At 38.8% G+C, this 14,143-nt stretch overlaps 1 protein-coding gene across 4 annotated transcripts in view; it reads left to right on the top strand.

The window, feature by feature from the left end:
• Nucleotides 1-14,143, top strand: part of EDRF1 (erythroid differentiation regulatory factor 1) — a 35,720-nt gene that overhangs the window by 18,671 nt on the left and 2,906 nt on the right. For 2 of the 4 annotated variants that reach the window (XM_053388909.1, XM_053388906.1), the window contains 8 exons: nt 848-1,066; nt 1,504-1,727; nt 3,430-3,588; nt 4,631-4,780; nt 5,318-5,471; nt 5,674-5,789; nt 6,116-6,282; nt 10,720-11,622. In XM_053388909.1, the coding sequence (XP_053244884.1) occupies nt 848-1,066; nt 1,504-1,727; nt 3,430-3,588; nt 4,631-4,780; nt 5,318-5,471; nt 5,674-5,789; nt 6,116-6,282; nt 10,720-10,891 (1,361 nt within the window). In that variant the 3' untranslated portion in view covers nt 10,892-11,622. Of the gene's footprint in view, nt 1-847; nt 1,067-1,503; nt 1,728-3,429; nt 3,589-4,630; nt 4,781-5,317; nt 5,472-5,673; nt 5,790-6,115; nt 6,283-10,719; nt 11,623-14,143 lie in introns of those variants that run through there. The other 2 variants (XM_053388907.1, XM_053388905.1) reach the window with 1 other exon arrangement.

The following is a 14,143-nucleotide window of genomic DNA, read 5'->3' as shown; positions in this document are numbered from 1 at the left end:
CTTGGTCAAGGTGCTGCTGATCCCATCCCTTCTTCTCCCCTTGCTCTGTCTTCTTAAAAGACATGACAAATGCCCTGGACCAAAATAATATTTGCATAAACTTTAAAACATATCACACTTGGCAGAGAATGGAGACCCTTGTTGGTTTCATCCATTGGCAGCAGTTTTTGATAAAGGTCTCACTAAACTAAATTACCATGGCATCTAAATACAGACAGTGGTGATAAGACTATACGAGACAAATACAAACAGTGCTGAAGTCCCTGTGGAATGGTAGTTTTCACTCTCTGGATGTCCCCTGCTTAAACTACTGAGTACGGGTGTTGGCTTCACAACTGCAGGGATCAGGCAATTGCTCCACTCCTTTGAGGAATGGGGGTTATGGGGCCAGGTGAGCTAGTCCTGCCCTTGTCACCATGCCCCATTTTCTGCATGTAAAGAAGGGCCTCTGTGGGTAGCAATCCTCTGTACAAGGGCAGTGCTTAACTATGTGGCCCCACAACTGAACACCCACTCGCCCCAAATAGGGCATAGAGAGAATTTCATTATTTCTAACCATATAGTAACACTTTGCAATGAACACTTGTGCAGCAGTGTTCCAGACAGTACTCAAAATGAAAATGGCCACAGAAAGGTTTTTTCCGCATTAATAAAATTAAATCAATGTAAAGTATTTTTATAACAAAACCATTCATTTTGCAGAACTTTTAAAAGCTGTAAAGTTCTTTATACACAGATTATAATCTCTTGAATGGCTTTTGTCAGTTATTTCAAATACACTTTTATGATTCTTTAGAAACAGCGATATAGCAAAAATTTACAGTGGTGTGTTAATTTTCTCTTCTAGTATTTTCTTGGGCTACTGACTTGTCTACAGATTTGGAATGCCAGCTTTCAATTAGCTGCAAATGCTATGAGGCAGCTAATGAAATTTTGCTTTTTAGTAATTTAAAAGGGCAGAATCCAGAACAATATACACAAGTGCTGAAGAGAATGGGTAACATCAGAAATGAAATTGGAGTATTTTACATGAACCAAGCTGCTGCTTTACAGAGTGAAAGAGGGGGCAAGTATATTTATCTCTTTCTATTTATCTACATACACACACACACACACACAGAGAGAGAGAGAGAGAGAGAGAGAGAGAGAGAGAGTTTTCTACTGGTGTTTTAATTTTTGTTAGATATAGGACTTTTAATGATCTGAAAAGAAGACTAGAATTGGAGTAGTTGGTGAAATATTCTCTTTGGAGGCATCTTCCCTTTCTGGAGGCAATTGTCCGTATGGGTTTTATAAAATTACATTTAGGTCCTTTAATGTAGCACTTTTTGAGCCACTATAAATAAGATAATACAATTCTCGCTGGCAGCCATCTTGGAAGCCAAATTTCTGAGAAGAAAGACTGTACTTAAATTTGAGAATGGCATTAAAATAGCTAATCCATGGAAGTACACATACTACTGATTTCTTAAAATGTACCTCTTTCTCTTTCTACTGCTCTAGAGAACAAAACTGTATCTGCAGCAGAACAGCAACTTTGGAAGAAAAGCTTCTCTTGTTTCGAAAAAGGGATTCAAAACTTTGAATCCATTGACGATGCAACCAATGCTGCTCTTCTCTTGTGTAATATGGGAAGATTAATGCGGATTTGTGCTCATGCTCACTGTGCTGCTGCAGTAGACTTCAAAAGAGAATTTTCCCATGAAGAGGCTCTTTATTATAATAAGGTAACAACCACCCCAATCATCTTAAGCTGATTGCAATTCCTAGATAGAAGAGTAGGTCTCTACTGTGATTAGTGGATGCCTAAACATACAGGAATCTTTTGTTCCCTTTTTGAAATGAGTATTTCTGTCTTGGATTTAGATTATATGTCTATGTAAGTTTAGTTCCAAAAATATAAGAAATGTTTACAGTGGTACCTCAGGTTAAGTACTTAATTTGTTCCGGAGGTCCGTTCTTAACCTGAAACTGTTCTTAACCTGAAGCACCACTTTAGCTAATGGGGCCTCCTGCTGTTGCCGCGCCGCCGGAGCAAAATTTCTGTTCTCATCCTGAAGCAAAGTTCTTAACCCGAGGTAATATTTCTGGGTTAGCGGAGTCTGTAACCTGAAGTGTATCTAACCTGAAGCGTATGTAACCCAAGGTACCACTGTACTAGAATAGGGATCATAGAATCATAGATTTGGAAGAGACCACAAGGGCCATGGAGTCCAACCCCCTGCCAAGCAGGAAACACCATTAGAGCACTCCTGACATATGGTTGTCAAGCCTCTGCTTAAAGACCTCCAAAGAAGGAGACTCCACCACACTCCTTGGCAGCAAATTCCACTGTCGAACAGCTCTTACTGTCAGGAAGTTCTTCCTAATGTTTAGGTGGAATCTTCTTTCTTGTAGTTTGGATCCATTGCTCCGTGTCCGCTTCTCTGGAGCAGCAGAAAACCTTTCTCCCTCCTATATGTGACATCCTTTTATATATTTGAACATGGCTATCATATCACCCCTTAACCTCCTCTTCTCCAGGCTAAACATGCCCAGCTCCCTTAGCCGTTCCTCATAAAAAGTAAGCTTTTAAATAACTTTACTCTGAAGATCCATTTCATATTCTTTTGGCTCATTTCTACAAGTTACTGCTTGTATAATCGGTCTACTCACGAGAATAATGTGATGTTAATTAAGGATCTTACAGAACTCTCAGTGGCAGCTCAGTTGTAATGAGAGGCGGTTATTGTGTTCGTGCCCTGCTTTCCTAAGGCATCCATGAGAATGCATTGTTGGACTAGATGAGACTTTGGGGTCTAATCCAGCAAGGCTTGTACATTCTTAGCTTTTTTGGTTGTTCTTTTTTGCATGCCCTGTAGACTTCCTCATGAAAGATGCAGCTAAAACATCTGTGGGTACTCTTATCTGATGTTACTTAATACTTATTTGAGTAATCTGCTAGTGTAAATAGGCAAGTAAATATTCTGAGCCCACATGGTCTCACCAAGTTAATCAAAACTTTCTTGTTTAGAATTAAACCCTTGATACTGAGGGGAACAATAGAGACCATGGTTAGTGGACATGTGCTTCTCACAGATTTGTTCAGCTTGTTTTTACTTTTATAAAAGGTACAGCATTGGGGGGTGGGGGGTGGGACGCGAGTATAGGAGGTTCAGATTGCAATTGAGTTCATTGGATAATGTACAGAGAATATGCAAGTTAGCAGTGAAAATGTTCACTTATCAGTGTACATGCTGCCAGAGGGGCTAAAATACTAGAGTGATAAATATGTTTAATAATAGGTCATATGCTGTTCAATTATTGCAGACACCCTGTATTCAGAATCAATAAGTATTCAGTACCTACTGTGTGCCTTGACATAAATATTAGTAATGAATACAAGCCTGTCAACAACTCATTTTGCTATGCAATGATTGAATTCCGTAGGCCGTTGACTACTATCTGAAGGCCTTGAGGTCTCTGGGTGAAAGGGAAGTTCATCCTGCTGTTTGGGATTCTGTCAACTGGGAGCTGTCTACCACCTACTTTACTATGGCAACTCTGCTGCAAGATTATGCTCCCTTATCCAGAAAGGCTCAAGAACAGGTAACACTCACTCACTCACTCTCTCTCTCTCTCTCTCTCTCTCTCTCTCTCTCTCTGTGTGTGTGTGTTTTAAGAACTAACCATTCCTGTAGCACTTAAAATAGAAAAAAGGAAGAAGGACTCAGATTCATGTTGAATATAGCATTTGAATCATCAATAGAAAAATTAGGTGATCATGATGATGATTGCTGCAAGAATGGTTTCTAAGTATTTCTTAGCTATATAGGCTTTTTACTTACCTTGAGCAAATACTATTGCATGCATCTCTGTCCTTTCTGAAGCCCACACTCTGGTAGCAGCCATATGTATCTATGATGACAGATCAATGGTAGATTGTGGCATCCTGCATTGTGTTGTACAAATGTTAATTCTTCTTTGACGATCACTCATAGCCGAGTAAGATTGTCTTCCATTAATTTGGTCTTAACTGTGTGTCCGTGACTGTGGAGGCCAATTCTGGATCCACACGTCCTTCCACAGTGGAGACATAGGTTTCCGTGCAGGAGTTGATCACTGCGAAGATTTGCCAAACGTGCCTTCCTCTTAGCATATTTTTCCCTTGCGTCCTGAGTTCGTGCTTCTTCAAAGTCCATGATTCCTTTGGTAAAGGCTATTCTCCAATTGGAGCACTCGCAGGCCAGTGTTTCCCAATTATCTGTGCTTATACTGCATTTTTTTAGTTTTCCCTTGAGAGCATCTTTAAACCTCTTTTGTTGTCCACCGGCATTTTGTTTTCCATTCTTAAGTTGGGAATGGAGTAGTTGCTTTGGAAAACGATAATCAGGCATCCAAACAGCATGATCAGTCCAGTGAAGCTGATGTTGAAGAATCATTGTTTCTACACTGGCGATCTTTGCTTCTTCCAGTACACTGACATTAGTTCACCTGTCTTCCCTGTATAAATGTTATGGGAGTCGGAGCGGTATTTCTTAATTTTTCTTATTCATGAAAATAAATAATGCCAAATACTCTATTTTGAGAAATTCATGTATTGCAAGGTATTGATACTACAAATTTTGAAAGCTTTTTCTTTGTGTGTTAGATAGAAAAAGAAGTTAGCGAGTCAATGATGAAATCCTTGAAATATTGCGATGTTGACACAGTGTCTGCACGGCAGCCCCTTTGCCAGTACCGGGCAGCTACAGTTCACCACAGGCTGGCTTCCATGTATCACAGCTGTTTGAGAAACCAGGTATTTGTCCAAAGAGAATCTACAATAATGTGTCTCTGATGGTGCACGCTTAATATATATTGATTAGTATATATCTCATATGTAAACAGAGGGTCATAGTGTTTTATTTTTTAAGCATAGGTTTGTTACAATTTTTAAAGTGTGGATTTCTGACTTGTTGATTTATGGCCACATCAATGTCTGCATGACACTATTGGCTTTTCCAGGTAGTTGGTAAACTTCTTTTATTCTCAGTAATTATGCTAGCCTTGATACATCAGCAGTAGCATCATTGTGTGGTACTCTGGCAGGAAGATATTACTACATCCATTAGGTTTCTAAACATATTTAATAGCACATATATTTTATAAAAAGAATCTTGTAAAACAGTCACAAGGAGAAATTGATTTCATATGCTTCCTGCTAAACATGTATTTTCTGTAAATATTTAAGTTATGTAGTAAGCATTGTTAAAGGGGGGATATGCTTTACCATAATACATAAAACTATGCTTTTTATTCACCTGAACAAATTTCAAACAATTTTTTTTTGTTAAAGGTTGGTGATGAACATCAGCGGAAACAGCATAGAGTACTAGTAGATCTTCATTACAGTAAAGCTGTGAAGTTTTTTCACCTCCTGAAGGATGTGCCATGTGAGCTTCTTCGTGTACAGCTGGAAAGAGTAGCATTTGCAGAATTTCAGATGGCAAGTAAGTTGAACAGTTGCTCTATTCTGAATAAATATTACTCAAACTTTTTTTTCAAAAATAATGATGAACAGCGGTTCCCTGGGATGAAACAGAATTTGCTAATTGGTTCACTAGACTTGTCTTAAACTCAAAATATTATTAAAGAAAGAATTTTGTAATTGACAAGTACTAGTATATTAATATCATTCTTATCTACTTCTAGGTCAAAATAGCAGTGCTGGAAAACTAAAGACTTTGTCTGGGGCTTTGGATATAATGGTAAAGACCCAGTCTGTGTTTCAGCTCATCAGAAAGGAACTTGTTGCTGAATTTGAACAGGTAAACTACCTATTATTATTATTTTTTAGATGTTTGTGGTTCTGTCATGTTACATGATTGTTTACACTGGTTTAGAATTGAGTAAAATATGTGTTTGAATGGTTGTGTTATACTTAATGTCTGTATTTTTAAATACCCCCCAGCAGCTTTTTTAAAATTTCCCTATAATTACATAATTACATGCATGTGCTGATACTTAACCCTTTTTTATTGTTTGAGCAAATCTGTATACCACTTTTCAAAACCAAAAATTCTCTCCAAAGCAGCTCACAGTGTTTTTTTGTTAAGACTAGAGAACCATTTTCATAAGTGTCCTTTCTGTTTAGAGACTTGAGGATAACAAAAGCAATGTGGAAAGTGTGCCTGCTGAAGACTCATCCACTAGCCTCAATAAGGAGGAAATTGTAAAACTCCTTGGTATATTTGAGTCTCGATTGTCTTTCCTCCTTCTTCAGTCCATCAAACTGCTTACATCAACTAAAAGGAAAGTTGGGTAAGTCAGTACATGGTACTATTTCTCTTAACTTCTTTGCTTTGCATGAATTGTTTTTTATTGAGCTTTGGATCCAAACTATATCATTTACAGAAAGAGAGTAGCAATAGCGCTACAGCAGATGAGGTTTGTAGTAGTACTACATAAACAGACCCATTTGGGGATTTAGTTTTTTGTGCATTTCTTGTACAATGATGTGTAAAAGATTCGTTCCTTGAAGAGCATATTGACATCTAGCCAAGAACTTTGTTTTGCCTTTTAAGCCTACTGTGTATTGCAGGGCTGTCCAACTTCCAAGAGACTGCAATCTATTCCCACTATAAAAAAACTGCCAGTGATTTACCCATTGGACTGACCAAAGTTGTTTTTTAGGGAGCCAAAGCTGTTGAGCTCCCCACCCCGCTTTGCTACATTGGTGAGGGTCCAAAGGCAGAGCAGGAGCTAACACAGACATCCCGCAATCATCCAGTATATCGTGATTGACCTGTAGGACACGCCTGGTGTCTTGTATTAGTTTTATGTTTGGCGTATTTGGGGAAATGTTTTGTGTATCAGCCTTTCGTGGTGATACCATGTATTCATTTGGGAATGGAGAAGAATTGGCACTGATGTTTCTGTAGGAAAGGCATTGCCATTGCTTATGGTGCCTACAAGGATCAAGCAAGCTCTGTTTAGCTGCACTTACAATAAGCCTGCAGCTCAGGAGGAGGAGGGAGGAAAACAGAGTAAATAAAACACATGCTGCTGCTGTAAGGTAAAGCTCACTCTGTATGTAAGAGCTGGTAGATAGTACAAAATATATGTTGTTTTTCCCAGCTTTAAGATTATGTTATGTTCATAGAGCTAGGCAAAAAGAAAATTGGGTTTTGATTTTTATTTGTGCAAGGAAATTGCAAGAGTAACTTGGAGTGCCCAGTCACTTACAAATCTATCCACATGGAATTGTTAACTTAGAAAGCTCTGAAGTTGTGTTGGCATGTGTGCTAAATATAGTATAGCAACTACAGTATTCCAAGTGTAAAGAAGCTTCATGGGGCAAGACGATCAATACACGACAGGACAGAGTAATAGCAGAGTGTTTGCTGTGCTTCTCTTTTTTCAGTTTTTGTATTAGAATTCTGAGTCTCCACAAGGTGGCAGTATAAATACAGAAGGCCAAAACGTAGGGGTATTTCTTTTCAGAGTAACTCGTTTACTATATAATATGATAGCACTTGTAATTGTTCATGTTGTAGTATATTGTGCAGATTTGGAAAGGCTAATAATGTCATGGAAAAATATTTAGATTTTTGTGTATTCTCTCTTTGAATTACTAGTAATTCTCTTTAGCTTTTTCTAAAGTCTGCGCACATCAATCCCAGCTACATCATTTTTAAATATTAATTTTTCAAGCTTTCCAAAATGACAGCAGAAGGGTGCTGTAGCCATTTCATTGTAGCTGGAGCCACATCAGAATTGTACTTCTGCCATATCCATGCTCAGTTTTCCTCAACCTCATAATGTTGTCATTTATTATTACCATGTATTTATTTATAGACAAAAATGGTGATTGCAGGAGTATAAAACAAGTAGAAAACAACATAATTATAATTAAAACAGAAGCAACAAAACCCAGTGATCCAGTATTAAATATCTCTCTCTCTCTCTCTCTCTCTCTCACACACACACACACACACACACACACACACACAAAAATATACAACAACAGCATGATCACTAGCACAGTTTTCAACAGGGTCACACCCCTGTCTTTTCCTGACAAAGCTTGTCATGCAGGGCATCCAAGCCAGTTTCAGTGCAGAACCCAAGTCCAAACCCTGATTGAAATAGAGCCAGACAATTAAGTCCCATCCAAAAGTAGCCACAGAGAATACTGCTCAAAGGATAGGTTTTGCCTGCATACTATAGTTATCCTTTATTAACTGACATTTTATCATCATCAGTCTCCTTCAGTGGGTATGATGTCATAGTCCTGCCTTTTTATAAATACAAATGAGTTTTTAGATCTTACTCTATTTTAGTTTTATGTTTGTTTATGCTTACATCTTGTAAAAAAAGGAACTAATTAAAGTTCAATAAGTAATGATAAATGATGCTGTTGTATAGTACCCCTATATATCAACAAGAGCAAGGGCCACTGTAGTAATATTACGGCTGCCAGGGACTGCTGCTGCTGCCTGGGGCTATGGTTGGATCTGAGTGTATGGTCACCACATGGCTATGTGTCGGACGCGGGTGGCACTGTGGTCTAAACCACTGAGCCTCTTGGGCTTGCCAATCGGAAGGTCAGTGGTTCAAATCCCTGCGACGGGGTGAGCTCCCGTTGCTCAGTCCCAGCTCCTGCCAAACTAGCAGTTCGAAAGCATGCCAGTGCAAGTAGATAAATAGATACTGCTCCGGCAGGAAGGTAAACGGCGTTTCCATGCGCTGCTCTGGTTTCAGTGTTCCATTGCACCAGAGGCAGCTTAGTCATGCTGGCCACATGACCTGGAAAAACTGTCTGCAGACAAACGCCGCCTCGGCCTGAAAGTAAGATGAAATGCGGCAGCCTCAGAGTCGCCTTTGACAGGACTCAACCGTCCAGGTGTCCTTTACCTTTTACCTATGTGTCGGTGCTGGGATATTACCAGCTAGTAATACTGTGGCCTCGTAGGCTTGAGTTGTTAGGCATTTTGTAGGGGAATCAGCTTAATATTGAATGTGGTGATCCAGTTCACACATGCACACAATGACTCAGGAGTTACTGATTTGCAGCTGAATGTATGAACAGACACCGTTTAAAGCATATTTCTAAAGTGCTGTGTGTGATTGTGTGCTCCTCCACAGTTGAATCACAAAGTCATGATGTGATCATTACAGCATGTTTTTAGTCAGTTGATAAAAGAGAGGCATCCCTAATAGAAAAGAGGACACAAAGGGAAGTAGAACAGAATTGCTATAAAGGACAAAGCACATTGGTATATATAGTCACTGTGCCATGTTGAATGTGTGCTCAGAAAGTTAAATTGCCTTAGAGAGCTAAGGTCACTTTCAACTCCATTGTGAGGCTTCTAATGGACCCTTTGAGTTAATAATTCTGTAGTGAAAGATCAGGGGTGTAAAGAGGTAAGCCTCGTCAGACATTTTATTGTGTTTTCTCCCCTGCTGCTAAATGTTTGGAACACCTGAAGCTTTTAACTATGAGAATGTAACTGCAGACAAACTGGGGTGGGGAGGAGAGTGGTATCTCCAGAATGGGATGTTTAGCTAGGAGGCTTAGATATTGGGAACTACTTGGAATGCATATGCATCATCAGTGGAATATCAATGCATAAACCATCTATAATAGAGCAATGCATGGATAAAATAGCTGCTCTCTCAATTATAAAATAACTGTGCTGTTTGGCAATGAAACAGTTTTAAAACACTTATTAAAAGAAATACTTAGTTCTGGATATTCTAATAGAATTCATTGGAATTTTAAATTTACTAACTGGTCTGTCTGCATAATAAATAAAGCTGTCAATTCTATTTGCCAAATGTTAGGAATTTAATTGCTTCTTGCTTTCTTGGATCAAAGTATTTCCAGTGGCAATGCTTTCTCTGTATAGTTCTGGATAATGCCAGCTGTGGCAGTTGTTCATTTTTGAGCACATTTTATTAGTGTCTAAAAAGAGATGGAGAACTTGCACTAACAAAAGCAAAAGATCTAAGCTTATTCAACACAGCTGAGTTCCTCTGACAATTAGCATTGTGATGAAGCATGATGAAAGAGAAAGGTTTTTCTAAAAAGTATTAATGTAGAGGTACACAGAGGCTGGTGCATACAATGAGCTATTGTGGTGAACCCAAGTAGTTGAAAAATAAGTTGCCATTAAAGGAGAATATAATAAATGGAAAGATTCAACCGTGACAAAAGTGAGATTCCATTAGTACTTGGAAAGTGTAAGTGTTGCACACTTTTGAGTTGCACTGATGAGAACATGAAAAACAGGATAAATGGTATTTGCTCCAGGTGGAAGGAGGGAAGTGGGGATGAATTGTGGTTCTGCTGTCTCCCACGGGTTACTGCTCAGCTAAATTCCGCTCTATTTGCTCACAGTACAGGATCTTCCCTTGCACTTAAACCTACTTTCCTATGATAGAGGTAAGGGAAAGAATATTCTAATGAGCCCCTTGTGTCCGCATGATTAAGGAGGATGTGGTAGTAGTAAAAGTCTAAAAGTGGATAGGTTTTGATTCAACATACTGCAAGCAGAGTTCTGCCACCCCAAAGAAAGCTGCTCCTAGGGTAAAGGATGTGACACAAGAGGCTTCATTTGGCAGGGGGAATCTTCTCTTTGCACAAATAAAAGTGCATCTCACACACATTATTGCTCTGTTGGAGCCAAGCCACTATCTGCAGACTTTGTTTATGCATCAAGTACTAGATTAACCTAGTTCCCCCCTTTCTTCCAGAGGTAACAGTGAAGAAGAAGAAATTCTTAAGACCAATAAGAATGTTTATTCGCTTCTCTTGCGATCAGCAGCAAATAAAAACCTGACTCTCCTAGAAAGAACGGAAGTTGTTTTAAACTTATTGGAAAAGCTGACTCAGGATAATGAAGGCAATAATCTGGGAATTCAGTGACCGACCTTAATGGTTGTACATGTTGCAGCCATTTAATCAGTGCCTTGCTCAAAAAGGGATTTGTGGTTCTCTTCCATAGATTGCCTGCTTTATTTATATTGTTCCATATTTATAAGATTGTACAGTTGGAAAATAAAACTATTGTTACCCTTTGAATGCTGTTATGAATTAGCATATATTTTTGTTTTTACACTTCTGGGTTTGTTCTGAAATGCTCAAAGAGAAATGTACAGTTAGTTTATTTAATCTGAACTGTAATGGGCTTTGTATTGTTGCAAAGCAGAATGGTTTTGCTAACACTCTACTCTGTTTCACCAGGGGTGGGGAACATGGGCTGTTGTTGGATTCCCAACCATTGGCATTTGTGACCACTGGCTGTATTGGCTGGGCCGGATGGGAACTGGAGTCCTGTCCCATCTCAAAGGCCACAGATTCCCCACCCTTGTGTTACAGCAAAAGTCCCCTTTGCTGTTTCTTTCCTCTATGCATTCTCTGCTAAGCAAAACGTCCGTACAAGGCACATGCCAGCAGTATTAATTAAAACCATAACATTACAACTACAGATTCCTCCAAAAATGTGCCTTTTGCACTTCAATGCAAACACTTAAAATAGACATTACTCTGAGAAATGAAACAGGCTTGTTTGTACCTCACTGTCACTTTTTCAGAAATGTGAATAAACAGTTGTATATTGAAGAAATTTTATTAAAAATTTATCCCACTGGTCAGCATTTCATTTCTGTTGTCTCATTTTCCTCCCAGAAAACCTCAAAGGTACCAGTGCATACAAAGGTTGCTGTGTTGGTTCTTTTGTTTGTTCTTTTGTAGAGGTTTGTAACACCATCAGGGAACACAAGTTTCTTTTAAAAAGAAATATTGTTCCTGCATTGCACAATAATCTCATTCTGCAAATGGCTACCATTTTGCCTAACCAAATATTCCGAGTAACTTGAAATATTGCTCATTCTTGCTTTTCCACAGAATCACTTTCTGTTGCCTGCTGTGTCTTCACTTGTGTATGACTGACAGGCTATATTATCTTGTATTATTTAGTAGGCATCATATGCAATGTTTAAGATTGTGACCCTATGGTGTCTTTGCATGTTCTAATTTGGCCCAGATACTCACTGCATGATATGACTGAGCTACCAACCAATAGTTATCTCATCTTATTCTGAGTCATTTTGACTCATTGGCTTGGATCCTAATTTTTATTTTGCTCTTGGGGTTTGGGGAACCCTTGAGCGGTGTGGAGAGCTGCAGGCAGCCAAGGGAACATGGTTTCTTCTATAAAGGCTATACTATGTTGGTTATTAGCAACCTGATTCTGTAAGCATTTTCTACATAGTAGCTATATAGATATTTCAGTGAATACTATTTTTTAAATTTGCAGCTCCAAAAAGATGTATAGTCCTTATCTGGACCACCTGGAGTGCTTTTTAAGCATCACTTCCTTTGGCTGTTTGATATGGAGTTGTTTCCAGCTGCAGAGAGCATTTTGTGCATTGGAACAGTTCTTTTCCTTTCTTTTGTCCCCCATATACCCATGGGCTATGCTGTGGGCTAAATTGTCTGGACCTGCAGTGGGAGGGCATAATTGTCCCAAAGCAGGTAGGGGAATCTTGCACAAGATTCTTCTGCCCAATACCTGGTGATTCACCTCCACCCTGTTCTGGATAACACAGCCCACTATGTTTGGTAGGTCCTGCTGAGTACCTAGAGAGACTTTTTGTGGGGGGTGGGGGTGGGGAGAAGGAAAGGGAGATCAAATGAGCTACCTTAACTTGTGCTTGTGCAATGTTCAATACATCTCATGAGCACAAGAACTTTGCTACAGGTAAGCTTGGAGAACACTTGTGGATTTTCCTCTAATAATTGGAATTTACCTTTTTTAAAAAGATGTTAAATGAAAGGCCTCTTCATAAGTAGCACCAATAGATGGTATTACCACCAATGTAAATTATGTGGGATAACCAGCCTCATATAACCAATATGCTTGTCTAATTAATGCATAAAGGGGTTAAAACCAAAGTACGCTCTCCTGCCATGCTTCTTGAAACTTGGGGGGGACTAGCTTATCAAGCCTTTGTTCCATCACTCTACCCAAGATGCTCAGGATGTAAAGAGATCAAAGCTGGTTGTTCCAAGCTCAGATTTCATGGCTCTAACTTTCTTGAGTTCACATATCAATAATTTAGGAACTTTCACCAATGTAACTAAACCAAGTTTTACTGTCTGTGCAACCTTTTCTGACTGCTGTATGGAAAAGCACACAAACCTGACCCTTGGGGAGTTTGTAAGTAAACCATTTTTAACTTAACCAAATGTGTGCCTTATCTATGCTAAGGGAAGAGGGAAGTTTTGAAACTCACAAGGATTTATTTTAAAGGTCTAGCAGCCTGTATTTCCACACTTTAATTTTCTGCATATGTGGCGATTTTAAAACCTCTGCTGGGGTTTTTGCCCCAAACTTGGATGTTAGCATCCAGGAATTCTCTTTCCTATATGCCTATTTTATTTTTTCTTTGCCAACAAATAAAAGTACTTTACAATTCTGTTGGTGGTGTCTTGCCTACATTATCCTCTTAACGAGAGTGATACTTTTGATATTCAGCATTTTATGTCATGCAGAGTAATAGTGATTGTTTATATGTATGAAATATCTTCCAACTATTGTAGATAACTTTATTATTTTGGCTATTGTCTAGAAAGAGATTCTGCTGGAGTTTTTAGAGTGAATTAAGCAACCGCCACATGGCTACTGAATGTTTTGTTGCATGCTGACATTTTCCTTTTATGAGAAAGCCAATTGTTTGGTTTAACTTGTGCTATCTACATAACAACCATTGCTTATATCCTTTTGTGCTTCACCTATTTAAAGGTTAAAGAGAACCAAAGTAAACCTACATACCGTATTAACCATTTCCAGTCAGCTGGATCCAGGGGGTGTTTAGAGTAACAATGACATATATAACTTGTTCAAGAAGCCATTTTAACTTGCAAAAGATGCTGATAAATATTGTAGCTCATTTTTTTCAGGCCTTATATTTGACCAGTTTGCAGGGAATCTGTCTTGCAAAACACTTTACCCCCACTCTGAATGTAGTACTTTAAAAGTTTGCATTGCTTCCTAATAAAAGTGTTTAGAAAAGTTGAGTGAAGGCAGAACTGTCCAGAACAGAGATAGGCTTTCCAAATGCTAGGCAAACAGCTTGCTGTAAAACTGAGTTTCTTGCTAAGGGGGAAATTGGC

The sequence above is a fragment of the Podarcis raffonei genome, chromosome 5 (genome assembly GCF_027172205.1).
Source record: "Podarcis raffonei isolate rPodRaf1 chromosome 5, rPodRaf1.pri, whole genome shotgun sequence".
Lineage (NCBI taxonomy): Eukaryota > Metazoa > Chordata > Lepidosauria > Squamata > Lacertidae > Podarcis > Podarcis raffonei.
The sequence above is the reverse complement of the archived record's forward strand: the minus strand, read 5'-3'. Positions and strand labels throughout refer to the sequence as shown.